General features: G+C 43.3%; 1 protein-coding gene across 2 annotated transcripts; it reads right to left on the minus strand.

The window, feature by feature from the left end:
* Window positions 1-1,190: 1,190 nt before the first annotated feature.
* Window positions 1,191-6,400, minus strand: LOC128384073 (tripartite motif-containing protein 2-like). 2 transcript variants are annotated; one of them, XM_053343654.1, is made up of 13 exons: window positions 6,302-6,400; window positions 5,110-5,258; window positions 4,572-4,752; window positions 4,010-4,269; window positions 3,753-3,891; window positions 3,503-3,676; window positions 3,194-3,392; window positions 2,830-2,933; window positions 2,498-2,665; window positions 2,213-2,381; window positions 1,895-1,965; window positions 1,443-1,583; window positions 1,191-1,343 (listed from the first exon to the last, which is right to left on the minus strand). In XM_053343654.1, exons 1-13 carry the CDS (start codon window positions 6,398-6,400, stop codon window positions 1,191-1,193), a joined length of 2,007 nt encoding a protein of 668 aa, XP_053199629.1. The 2 variants fall into 2 exon arrangements, with proteins under 2 accessions (XP_053199629.1, XP_053199628.1); XM_053343653.1 differs by having other exon boundaries at window positions 3,491-3,676.
* Window positions 6,401-14,091: the final 7,691 nt, after the last annotated feature.

The raw sequence follows: 14,091 nt of genomic DNA on the forward strand, positions 1-14,091 counted from the left end.
TAGTTGTGTCTGGGGAACCAGAAACATCACAAGAGGGTCGTGAAGAAGCTCCTATCTGCCAAACATTGAGAATGTGTCAAATTCGCCAACTCAAACCTGCAGCCTTGTAGTTGTGTTGGATCTAGGTTGGATTCTGTTCCCACAACAAACCACTCCAAAGTTTATTTGTGATTGAACCAAGACTACATCCTTCAACGGTCTGTACGGTTGTTCTGGTCCCCACCCAAGTACAATTGTTGTGTTCAGATCTGACCAAACAAATCACACCAAGGGTGAAAACAAACCAGAGTCCGATTCAACTGGACCAAACAACACAGGTCTGAAAATGCCATCGAAGCTTTCTAGCTTCTTGTTATCCAATTGCAAACTACGGAATGTCAGGAAATTTGTGGTGATGACCTGAAGGAACAAATCATGTCAAACCAAGATGTAGACCACTTTTGGCTCACTGACCATTTTTTCTATTACAATACAAGAAGGCAGAACATTAGAACATTTCCATTCTCTCCAAACACCATTCTTGATTTATTAATTCATGCCCTGGATTATTCTTTTATCTGTGTATCCATCATTCACTCCATTGTGGATTAAGGAAGCAGCGGTTTTCCAAAAAACATTTTCCTTCTCCTCTCTTGCAGCCTCTATCGGTTCTTGCTTTCTTTTTCTCGATTTTCTTTCCATTAAGACTGACTGAGATAAAGAAGGATTTCCAGACTTTCCAGAGATTATTAATCCATAACTGTTTTCTCCAATCTTGCATTAAACTTTCAAATGAAGGGCATAAGTGCAGCAAATGTGTGAATCCACCATGTTTTCTTTTCTTTCCTCTTTATCTGGTACTCATCCCTCATCCCTATTTAGACTTCAAGAAGATCTTTGTCCCGCAATTTCCCCAAAATTTCCGCTCTCTGCTATTTCATTTTTTTGATGGTCTTACCTCATCAAGATCAGCAAAACATTTTAAACTTAATTTCCATTGTGGTTCTAATGATGTGAAGATGGCAGCTTATTCTTCTTCTTTGCTTCCTCCTCGCTTCTATTCATCCCTCCTTCCATCGTTACAGGCAGCGGTAGAGGTTCATGCAATAATTCCTAGAATTTGACATCGTGCAGCGCATCTCTCCACTCAGAAAACTGCTCCCTCCGTCTGACTCTCTGGACTCCACTTCATTTCTCCACCCGAACCTCAATCATTGTAGGTAGCGGTAGACTTTGAAGCAGTGGTTTCCAGAGTCTGCCACCACCACATGTCCATCAGAGGTCAAGGCCAAACCCTGGGGTCCGTACAGAGGGTCTGCTGATGTGTTGATGTAGGAGAGGAAGGAACCACTGCCATCAAACACCTGGAAATGTTTGGACAGAGAGGAAAAAGGTGTTATGACAACTGCAATAACACTGACATTTCTTAGATTGATATTATAGACCCATCCTCCCTGCTGTACCTGTATTCTGCTGTTTCCCCAGTCAGCCACAATGATGTTCCCATTAACATCCACAGCGACACCAGTGGGAGCATTGAACTGGCCATTTCCTTCACCATTAGAGCCAAACTTCAACAACAGCTCTCCCTCTGGGGTGAAAACCTGATGGGACAGAGAATTTTAAAGCTCTACTTGTACACCTATATACAGTCAAGCCCGAAATTATTCATACCCCTTTTGGACATGCCACTTTTTGTTCAAATGTAAATTAAAGCTGACTGAAATATTTTTTTTACCACAATGATGCCTTTTGTACATCGTCTTTTTATCTTCTTGGAGACACCTGTGTCACTTCCGGTCAAAAAAAAAACTTGCTGGTTGAATAAAAGTAACTTTAAGTCAAAATTTGCCAGGGGTATGAATAATTTCGGGCTTGACTGTAAGTCTAGGTGAAGGTAATATTCACTCAGTACCTTGACAGAGTGGTTATGGAAGTCAGTCACAATGATCTCGTTGTTCTTGTTGACTGCTGCGAAGTGTGGACCTTGAAGACAAAAGCACAAAAACAGAAGATATAGGTTGTGTTGTCAGTGTTTCATATGAAACTTCAGCATCTTAAGTGTGTGATGAGATTCTACATGGACACTACATTAAACTCTTCTCACTATATTGAAGCGGGTGGGGCTCAGCTGGAGAAGGGTGTTATCATGTGCCAATCAGCTTGATGCAGCAGATTAGTACACACATAACCTTTGCAGTTTTTCACGAGACATGGTTTTTTTTCACACTACCTGCAAATTGCTTGTCCCCGTTGCCTCGGCTACCGAACTTGGTGATGAGTTTGCCGGTCAGCTGGAAGATGAAGACTGTGCATGCCTTGTTGTCAACTACGATCACATGACCGTTCTGGTCCACGGACACACCCTTCGGTCCCATCAGTCTACCAGAGCCAAGTTTGGCCTGATGAATGCAACAAGTATAACCAAGAAGGTTGATATATCTCAGTGTGACTTTGGACAATTTGTTTTTATGATGTAATGTTCCTGAAGAAGTCAACAGAAAATAACCCCACCTACCTTGAACTTGCCGTCGTGGGAGAAGATGCTGACCCACTTGTTATCATAGTCAGCGATGATGATGTCACCGCTGGGGTGCACAGCTACACCCGTGGGTCGCTGCAGTTGTCCTGGTGACCGTCCCCGCACACCAAAACGACTCTTGAATTCCCCCTGGTTGGAGAAAATCTGCAATGGAGACACAAACATTTGTAACTAAGTAACTGCGCTTAAGTAAAATGTTGAGATACTTTTTCTTTACATTTTATACTATTTTACTCTTCCACGGCTAATTCTGGCCGAACAAAATGTCTTCACTTTGTGTGTGTGTGTGTGTGTGTGTGTTGTTTTACCTGTACACATTGATTGTTGCTGTCTGCGATCAGTATCCTGTCGTTGGTGGAGGCAGCCACTCCTTGAAGGTTGGTGAACTCTCCTTTGTTCCTTCCCTTTGTTCCTGAAGACAACATAAAAAATATAATTCCTCTAATGAAACATAATATATTAACACAAGAGTACAAGTTAATGTGTTGGATACTGAAATTATGTTCCAGTTGTATTTTGAGTAACTTTTAACTACCGTCATGTGACTCTACAGCTGATGGTAATGACAAAAAATGATGACGATTAGTTAGTGTCCGAAATCTTGATTTGCCTCTCACTGCTGAGTGAACTGTTTAGTGTTTATTATATGTCATGTTAACATCAGTCTCTCACCGATCCTGAAGATGAGGTCGTCCTCGATGGGGTTCTGAGTTTTGCGTCGTGGGGTGCCCAGCGCACTACTGGCCCTCTTGGAGCCTGTCTTCTTCTTCTGGCCGGGGGACTTCCCCCGTCTCTTCGCCCCCTCAGAGGAGCCGGTGGATGGGGTGGCGTTGGCTGCTGAGTTGGTGGCTGTGGTGGTGGAGGGAGACACCTGGAGAGAATATGATGACGACTACAATTATGACTTTTAGATTACTGTTCTTAAACAGACTGATTTTTCATCCTTTTCAAGTTATTCTGTCCTTTCACCTCTGCTTCTGCCTCCAAGGCCTTGGCAACTGTCAGTTTGAAGGGACTTCCTTTGATGTGCTGGTCGTACAAACGCAGAGCCAATGAGAAGTCGCCCTCCTTCGGCACCATGTACACAAACTCATAAGTCCCGTTTTTGTGGTCCACTATTTCACCATCCACTATGCTGCCATCTGGGGTGAAAACCTGGAATAAAAGACAGGGGTATGTTTTAATTGGAGAAATGCTCCACATTTTGTAGGAGTGTGGACGTAAAACAAACCTCAGCTGACAGAATCGCATTGCCATTCTTGCAGGCTCCCCCTGACTTGTCTCTTGTCACTATGGTAACAGATGCAGGATGTCCCACAATGCACTGCTCCAGGCCTGCACCCATGGCCTCGCTCTGGCTCGCCACGGCACTGACAAGAAGGAAGGAGGAGGAGGAAGGGTTGAAACGTGGCCATCTTTGCTGCTGCGGTGCAATAATTACAACAGTTATCATGCATCTATCTTTAACTATGACCTTTGACCTTTCACCTTGTCGTGACGATGGTCCCCAGATTGTGTATGGACTTCCTCAGCCCGTCAGTCTCCAACACCAGATCCAGCTGGTCATTCTCCTCCGGCTGACACGGCAGGCCGAGGCCAGCCAACTCCCCCAGCCTCTCCCCGAGGTCCTGCTCCATCTGCAGGCTCGCCACACACGCCTCCCCAGCCAGAGCCTCCTCCGTCTGGGTACAGGTGGACACGAGATCCCCCTCTCCCCGAACGAGGCTGTCCACCTGGGCCTGGAGTACCTGGAGTTGGATGATATGATGTTTTTGATGTGTCGTTTGGTGTTTCTCTGTTAAAGTACTCTAGTGGCAGGAGAGGCAGCGCTTTTACTTCTGTACCAATTTCTTTCCTCTTATTCATCTTGTTTTTTGGGGTTTTGAGGCAAAATCTTAGAGACATAATCTTGTCAGGCTCAACTAATTACACCGTAGAAAGGTACACCATACTGTCACTTCTGTGTACAGTGTACAAAAGATTAAAAACAGGTCTGTAGCAAGTACAAAAGAAATCTTAGCATTAAATCTTGTTAATCCAGTGTGTGCACCTTCTGTTTGAGTCCGTAGGTGACCTCCAGCTCCATCAGCAGAACGCTCTTCCTCACATCCAGCTGTTTGTGCAGATCCTCAAAACTCGACTGGATGTCCTCTTCGATGGAAGCTCTCTGATTGGACAGCTGCTGGAGTATTTCTTTAACGAAGGACAGGGCGTCCGAAATCTGGGGGAGTCTGTGGAGATAAACAGGAAAATGCTCTATTAATAATCTCCCAGCATAAATAGCACAGACAGTGTCACCTTGCTGATATGGGACAGATCAGGAAACTCTCCTAAGTGTCATCTGGAGAGCATGGACCAATGACATATTTTATTATATAATTTGGAGGACTTGTACTCAGCACTAGCAGACAGAAGGTCAAAAGCAGGTTTCTGTTTCACCAAATTTCCCACAAGATCATTTTGACACGTTTAAACTGTCAAAACCACCTCTATACTCTATATCAGCGCTGTTGAACTTAGACAATCAAAAAAACATTGTAAGTCACTGTTGTAGAAGGAGCTCGAGACTCTCACCACCAAACCCGTACCTGTTCTGAACGGCTCCCAGCCTCTCCTGCAGGGTGCTGCGGTGCTCCTCCAAAGCCTGACTGAGGGGCACCTTGACATGGTCTTCATGGTCCGGCACACAATCCTCACACACTGGACACTCACAGGCTGAACAGTAGAGGTCTGACACCTGGGGACGAGATGGTGTGTGACAACAGATGGAGAGTAAAGTTACAGAGAGACATTGATATAAAGATCATGCTGCTTTTGTACTGTAATGTGGAGTTGTGGTGAAGCCACCCAACTAAAACTCAACAGTGTCAGTCATAGAATTGATTTCAGGTGGTTTTGTTGCATAAAGCTTTGAGATCTGTCTGGCTTCAAATTTGGTTATTCCCAAATACGATTTTCTAAGACATGTTTCTCTTTCAGTCAGTAATGGACAAAATAAAGCAAAAATATAGCATATCAAGATAATTCTGGTTTGTTAGCTGTAAATCTGCATATAACACTGTAATTTCAAGAATTTCACCAATTTTTGTGGCATTTTTGATTCTGTCCATCAGATCCCCGGAAAGAAGCAATTATATGTTGAAAGTATGGTCATTCAAGCCATTAAGATGAAGAGTATAATCAAAGTCTTAACAGCCAGCAGACATTTTCTGGGTTATGGTGTTATCAGCTGTTCCAGCAAGAAAAAAAATTGTAAAAAAAACCTGCTTCCTGAAATATGTTTCACTTTTCATAAAACTCCATTAAATCCTTGTGTTTTGGTCACATTTTAAGTTCCAACCAGGGACAAATAAAGACCCACTGTGAGCCTCCATCTTGCATATCTCTTAGTTTGGTAGTTTTTACTTGTACAGTATCATGTTTTGTGCTGTTATTTATGAAATGAAGCATTTCCTCTGATTTCAGTGATATGAAATCATTGAATTTGATGTTTGGAAGTAATTCCTGATGGTTTATTGAGCGGCTCCACACAGCACTTTCACATCCAGACTGTGGAGACCGGACAAACTTCAGCTCACTCAAGCTGAACTGTAAAGAAACGGTATTATGACAGAGATGTACATTACAATGAAATTAAGTTGATATGCAATGATTTGGCTGATAAATTGGGGGTAAATAGCAGCTTTTCATTGGCTGTAGCGGTTTCCAAGAGTTAAATTATAAGTTATAAGAGAAACACATCATCACAGGATAATCAGCACCCTGGTGTTGGACCCTCACCTTCCCTGCATGCAGCGGGCAGGCGTTTTTGACTGGCGGGGCCTCCAGGACGGTGCACTCTTCACTGCTGCTATCTGGAGAGTGTTGGTGGGCCTCCATCTGCGACTGGCAGCCTGAGGGGGGTGAACCTCCAAACACACCCCTTATTCCACTCTGCAGCCAGGGGGAGGGGCTTGACGTTCAGCTCAGGGTCTCTACAGGTGTGTTTGTATTGTTTTGCTCTTGTAAACTGCTCGTCTCAGCCTTTATTCCATTGTGCGTCGGCGAGGGAGGGGCGAAACATTCAAATGGATGAAAACTCTGGGCACAAATGTGATCTTAGGAGATTCATGGCTTTTTTTTTTTGTTGGGAGTTAAGTTTGATTTATGATCCTGAAGTCAAATCTGACGGATTAAACTCCACAAAGCACCTGGAAACGAGTGCAGGGGAATTCAGATGGAGGTCTTGTTTTCAAGTATTTCTAGTTTACAATCATCCACTTTTGTTTGCACAGCAATTTTTTTGATTTCTTACATTTATTTGAGCCTTTAGTCAGTGAGAGTCAGAGTGTTTTTATTCCATTACATTCCTGCTGGAGAAAAAAAGCATCCAAGCATCAGAAGCTCCAAAAACCTTCCATTGAAAATGTCCTTCTGCTTCCATGTGACGTCTCCTTGTGATGAAGAATTATAGATCCACTCCTCTTTAGGTCTGATTTGGGGGAACGCGGTGGACGTTGGGTGTTAATTTAATTCAACGAGGGTTCAAACTGAGGACCACCTCCTGCGTGAAAGAGAGAGAGAGAGAGAGACAGAGAGAGAGAGAGACAGAGAGAGAGACAGAGAGAGAGATAGATGAGGAAACATAGATGGAGAAAATCAATCACCAGTCCATTAAACTATTAAACCAATACTTCCCCGCTATGTAATTTAATTATTCTTCTGATTAAACTAAGTATTTACTCTGCACGCTCAATTAAACACACAATAACCAGAGATGTTTTCAGCTGCAGCAGCTTCACAGACTAAAGAACTTATAACAATATATTACATTTCTGTATTGCGATGTTCTCATTATTCTCTTCTTTGGTGTTTTTATTTTATTACTCTGAATTTGAATATTCAGTCATATTTTCTGTAATCAAAAATCATCTTGTCTCATCTGTTTTTCCAAAAATAATGTTGAAATGTTGTGATTTCCAGTATTTAATTAAATGTATGTTTAAATAAATATATATCAAAACGTTTGTGTAACTGTTAATTTTGACACAAAAATGTACTTACAATGTCCATATATATTATATATGGTGATTCAATTGTACATGAATATTATACATATATTATACTTGGTTTATATGTAATTTATATTTTAAGATAATAATTTCTGACATTGATATGTGTTCTGCTCTCAGAATAATTTTTATGATTTAAGATACTTGAAATGATTTAATGAATGTATTAGATTAAATGTATGGTAAGAACTGCTGCATAAGGAACACACACACACACACACACACACACTCACATACACACTCACACACACACTCACACACACACGCACACACAGTTGTACAGCGATCTGGAATTTTATTTTGAAGGCCACATAACGGTTTATAGCTACTTGCAGTAACGTAGCAACCATAGATTGTATATACGAAATGAACGTAACATCCGTGACGTCACCCATTGGTTTGTGGACTGCTGCTCGGAAGCCAATAGTATCGAATCTAGGCAGCGCCATCTTGAAAATTTCAGGTGCATGCCGGGGAAATATGAACACGGATTCTACTTATATGGGCATGAGGCGGAGTCATGGACGGACGTATGGGCGGGACCAACGGTGGAGCGGGGAGGCTGCGATTGGTTGTGAGGGCTGCATCTCAAGGACATTGGTCAATCAACCTGTCAATCACAACGTAGCCACGTAGCTTACTTTATCGTCAAATATAAAATCAGAGGTAGCAACCAGCAGTAAGAAAGACGGCCGGTCACTCTGAATCGTCTTTTCTCATACTCACGAAAGCAAAAGCTGTAAGTTTGTTCATTTGATGTTTGATGTAATATATAATATAATATGTAATGTTAAGTTTAGTTTTGTAATGTGTGATGTTTATTGACTGGGAAGTCATACAAGGAGTGTTAAAAGTAATTTGAGAGCTGATGCTTAGCAACGATGTGTGTCAGCCTACTGTTACGGTAAACGGCTCATTTGTGTCGTGTAGTTTTTATTCTTTAACCCTCCTGTTGTCCTCGAGTCAAGGAAGGTTAGGAAGGGAGGGAGGAAGAAAGAAGGAGGGAGGAAGGGAGGAAGGACGGTGGAAAGCACAGAAGGAAGGAAGAAAAGGCAGGAAGGTAGGGAGGGAGGAAAGGAAGAAGGGGGGGGGGGAGAAAGGAAGAAGGAGGGAGGAAGGAGGGTGGAAAGGACAGTAGGAAGGAAGAAAAGGCAGGAAGGAAGGGAGGGAGGAAAGGAAGAAGGAGGAAGGAAGGAAGGAAAGAGAGAAGGATGGAGGAAGGAAAGAAGGACAGAAGGAAGGGAAGAAGGAATGAAAGGAAAGAAGGACAGAAGGGAGGGAAGAAGGAAAGAAAGGGAGGGAGGAAGGAAGGAAAGAAAGAAAAAGGGACAGGAGGAAGGAAGGCAGGGAGGAAAGAAGGAACAGTCAAAACAGACGGGGTCAATCTGACCCGGGAGGACGATACAAAGGTTAAATATCATTACTGTTTATTAGTTTTCTTTACAGCGTGTCGCTAAGGTGTTGTATTGTCTTTTATCTTTGTCTTTTTTTGATCCTGGCTCAGGTGTTCTAGGCCTACCTGAGTTTGGCTGACTGTTAAACTGTGATAACAAACAGGAAGCACATAACATAGAGAGAAATAATAGATACAAATTTGAGGAATTACCCTTTAATATAATATAATGATTATTATTATTATTATAGATTAATTAAATAGATAGATAACAGGAGTTGTAAAACAAAAAAAACAGTAATTAATGTTAATGTATTTTATTTTTTAAATTATTTAATTTACTAGTCAAATGAGTAAACAATGAAACAGCAATACTGATACGTTACATACACTACATACACACACACACACACACACACACACACACACACACACAGACACATACACACACACACACACACACACACACACACACACACACACTATAGGAATGCACATATGTTTGATCCAGGTGGCAGCAGACCAGATCTCTGCTCACCCCTAATTAACTCCCAGATGGTTCACTCCACAGTGTTGAACCTGAGAAGGAACAGATGGTACGATCCATAGACAGAGGGGGGAGGGTGGAGGGTGGAGGGTGGGGTGTGTGGTTTTGGGTGGGTGGGGGGGGGGCCCAACAGGAGAAGTGCATGAAGAGTGAAACAGTAATAAAGAGCTTCAAGGAGCAGAAATGTAGGTCAACGAACTGTCTTCAAAGTGATGGAGACAGAGAGAGAGAGAGAGAGAGAGAGAGAGGGAGAGAGAGAGACGGGCGGTTTCCATGGTAACACAGCGCATTGGGGAGGGGTTGGCACCAACTAGGAAGAGATGCAACCAAAAAAAAAAAAAAAAAAAAGCAATCATGGGCTCTTTAATCCTAAAATCCTAAATTTAGCGGCCTGTGTGCTCACACTGTCACACAGAGCCGAAATCCTCACATTTCTCTAGCGTGGCTGACACACATAGGATGGTGTGGGATGGTGTAGGATGATGTAGGATGGTGTAGGATGATGTAGGATGGTGTAGGATGGTGTAGGATGGTGTAGGATGATGTAGGATGATGTAGGATGATTATAGGATGGTGTAGGATGGTGTAGGATGATGTAGGATGATTATAGGATGGTGTAGGATGATTATAGGATGATGTAGGATGATGTAGGATGATTATAGGATGGTGTAGGATGGTGTGGGATGATGTAGGATGATTATAGGATTATGTAGGATGATGTAGGATGATTATAGGATGGTGTAGGATGATGTAGGATGGTGTGGGATGGTGTAGGATGGTGTAGGATGGTGTAGGATGATTATACTGTAGGATGGTGTAGAATGCTGTGGGATGATGTAGGATGGTGTAGGATGCTGTAGGATGGTGTAGGATGATGTAGGATGGTGTAGGATGATGTAGGATGGTGTAGGATGATTATAGGATGGTGTAGGATAATGTAGGATGGTGTAGGATGGTGTAGGATGATGTAGGTTGGTGTAGGATGATGTAGGATGATGTAGGCTGATGTAGGATGATTATAGGATGGTGTAGGATGATGTGGGATGTTTCCTTCCTTCCTTCCTCTTTTCCTCCTTACTCCTTTCCTTCCTTCCTGTCCTTCCTTCCTTCCTTCCTTCCTTCCTTCCTCCTTTCCTCCCTCCTTCCCTACTCCTTTCCTTCCTTCCTTCCTTCCTCTTTTCCTCCTTACTCCTTTCCTTCCTTCCTCCTGTCCTTCCTTCCTTCCTTCCTCCTTTCCTCCCTCCTTCCTTCCTTCATTCCTTCCTTCCTTCCTTCCTTCCTCTTTTCCTCCTTACTTCTTTCCTTCCTTCCTCCTGCCCTTCCTTCCTTCCTTCCTTCCTTCCTCCTTTCCTCCCTCCTTCCCTACTCCTTTCCTTCCTTCTTTCCTTCCTTCCTTCCTCTTTTCCTCCTTACTCCTTTCCTTCCTTCCTCCTGTCCTTCCTTCCTTCCTTCCTTCCTCCTTTTCCTCCTTACTCCTTTCCTTCCTTCCTTCCTTCCTTCCTTCCTCTTTTCCTCCTTACTCCTTTCCTTCCTTCCTTCCTTCCTTCCTTCCTTCCTCTTTTCCTCCTTACTCCTTTCCTTCCTTCCTTCCTTCCTTCCTTCCTTCCTTCCTCCTTTCCTTCCTCCCTCCATCCTTACTCCTTTCTTTCCTTCCTTCCTTCTCTCCTAAATTCCCTTCTCTTTTCGTCCTTACTCCTTTCCTTCCTTCCTTCCTTCCTTCCTTCCTTCCTCCCTCTTTTCCTCCTTACTCCTTTCCTTCCTTCCTCCTGTCCTTCCTCCTGTCCTTCCTCCTGTCCTTCCTCCTGTCCTTCCTCCTGTCCTTCCTTCTGTCCTTCCTTGACCCGAGGACAACAGGAGGGTTCATTTGAATGTAAAGGTTGTGTTTGATGTTTTAAATCATAAAACTGCATCTTTACTGTAAGTTTATTTCCTTTATAGCCAATTTCTACTTCTGTAAATGTACTGAGTGAATGTTTTTAATACATTAATATGATTTTTATTTTACTTTCTTTCTTCCTACCCCACCAGTCTGTCTGCTCTCTATCCTTTCATCTGTCTTTGTGTCTGTTTGCTGCCTCTGTACGTAAAATATGAACTGAACCTTCTTATGAATCATTTATAAAGAGAAGGGGATAGAGGGGGGGGGGGGGGATTATGGTCATGAGCTGCCTGTGATCTTCTTCATAATCCCCCCCCAGCCCCAAACCCTAACCCCCCCCCCCCCCCAAAAAAAGAAATAATATTCTGCTGAAAGTCTACGACCTTCCCGACATGAAATCATTAGAAACATGCTGGTTTTATTTAATTCTCTGGCACACACACACATGTATAATCTCATTTCACACACACACACACACACACACACACACATAGACACAGACATAGACACACATACACACACACATAGACACACAGAGACACACATAGACACACACACACAGACACACACAACCACACACATAGACACACACACACACACACAGGCACACACACACATAGACACACATAGACATAGACACACACACACACACAGACACACACATAGACACACAGACACACGCACACACACACATAGACACGCACACACACACACACACTCACATAGACACACACACACACACACACACTCACATAGACACACACACATAGACACACACACATAGACACACACACACTCACATAGACACACACACAGGCACACACAACCACACACACACACACACACACACATAGACACACACAACCACACACACACACACACACACACACACACACAGACACACATAGACACACACACACACAGACACACACACACACACATAGACACACACACACACACATAGACACACAGACACATAGACACACAGACACACACACATAGACACACACACACACATAGACACACACACACACACACACACACACACACACACACACACTCACTCCATGTGACTCCATGGTGACTCTCTGTATCTGTCACTTGCAGAGCGAGACACAATCGAACCCTTTCTCCCCCCCCCACGCCGCCCCCCCCCCTCCTTGTTTCTCTACACACACAACGTTAAAATCATCTATTCATCTGTTTGAATGTATGAACTGTGTATGTAGGAGTAAGGAGAGAAGGAAGGAAGGAAGGAAAGGAGTAAGGAGAGAGGAATGTATGAACTGTGTATGTAGGAGTAAGGAGAGAAGGAAGGAAGGAAGGAAAGGAGTAAGGAGAGAGGAATGTATGAACTGTGTATGTAGGAGTAAGGAGAGAAGGAAGGAAGGAAGGAAAGGAGTAAGGAGAGAGGAATGTATGAACTGTGTATGTAGGAGTAAGGAGAGAAGGAAGGAAGGAAGGAAAGGAGTAAGGAGAGAGGAATGTATGAACTGTGTATGTAGGAGTAAGGAGAGAAGGAAGGAAGGAAGGAAAGGAGTAAGGAGAGAGGAATGTATGAACTGTGTATGTAGGAGTAAGGAGAGAAGGAAGGAAGGAAGGAAGGAGGGAGGAATGAATGAACGTCTGTACTAGTTGTTAATGGTGTGATCAGCCTCACTTCTTCTCTCCTTCAGTCGTATTAGAACAGTTTCAAGCTTCCTCCTGCTGTTCATGAGGTTTAGTTTCAATTTAAAGGGTTCAAATGTGAATCAAATTTCTGCTTTTAACCCTCCTGTTGTCCTCAGGTCAAGGAAGGAAGGAAGGAAGGAAGGAAGGAAGGAAGGAAGGAAGGAAGGAAGGAAAGAAGGAAAGAATTTGTAGTCTAATTTCAGGGTTCTTTCTTAACCGTCCTGTCGTCCTCCCGGGTCAAAATTGACCCTGTCTCTTTTTGACTGTTCCTTCCTTCCTCCCTCTTTCTTAAATTTTTCTTTTGTTCTCTTTCTTTGCTCCCTCCTCCTTCCATACTTCTTTCCTCATTTCCTTCCATCCTTCCTTGCTTCCTTCCTTCTCTCCTTCCTTTCTTCCTTCCTTGACCTGAGGACAACAGGAGGGTTAAAAGCAGAAATGTCATACTCCTTCCTTCCTTCCTTCCTCCTTTCCTTCCTCCCTCCCTCCCTCCTTACTCATTTCCTTCTTTATTCCTTCTTGCCTCCCTTCCTTCCTCCCTTCCTCACCCCTTCCTCCTGTCCTTCCTTGACTTGAGGACACTAGGAGGGTTAAATTGACAAAACAATGAATTAGATTTACAGCTCAATACGATGCATGTGGAGTAAATCTTAATAAAAATGATTTTCCCTGATGTTCAGTTATCAGACCACGACACACACACACACACACGCACACACGCACACGCGCACACACACACACACACACACACACACACACACACACACACACACACACACACACACATCAGACCACAGCGGTACGACGTCTCACAACCTGAAACACATTTGGTTGATTGGAAACCTGCTGACGTCATACCGCCTTAAGAGACCAGACACAGACTCCATTACATCATCGGGACAGAAACTCCATAAAAATTCAGTTAATCAGACGTTTGAGACGTTGTCAGTGACACACACACACACACACACACACACACACACACACACACACACACACACACACACACACACACACACACACACACACACA

The sequence above is a fragment of the Scomber japonicus genome, chromosome 22, assembly GCF_027409825.1.
Source record: "Scomber japonicus isolate fScoJap1 chromosome 22, fScoJap1.pri, whole genome shotgun sequence".
In the NCBI taxonomy this organism is placed as follows: Eukaryota; Metazoa; Chordata; class Actinopteri; order Scombriformes; family Scombridae; genus Scomber; species Scomber japonicus.

Coding starts and splice junctions, on each gene's coding strand:
- LOC128384073 (XM_053343653.1), bottom strand. CDS start 6,400: ATGGAGGCCCACCAACACTCTCCAGATAGCAGCAGTGAAGAGTGCACC. Junction 3,892..4,009: donor GGGACCATCGTCACGACAAG/GTGAAAGGTCAA, acceptor CCTTCTTGTCAG/TGCCGTGGCGAGCCAGAGCG. Junction 2,934..3,193: donor CGACCTCATCTTCAGGATCG/GTGAGAGACTGA, acceptor TGTTGTCTTCAG/GAACAAAGGGAAGGAACAAA.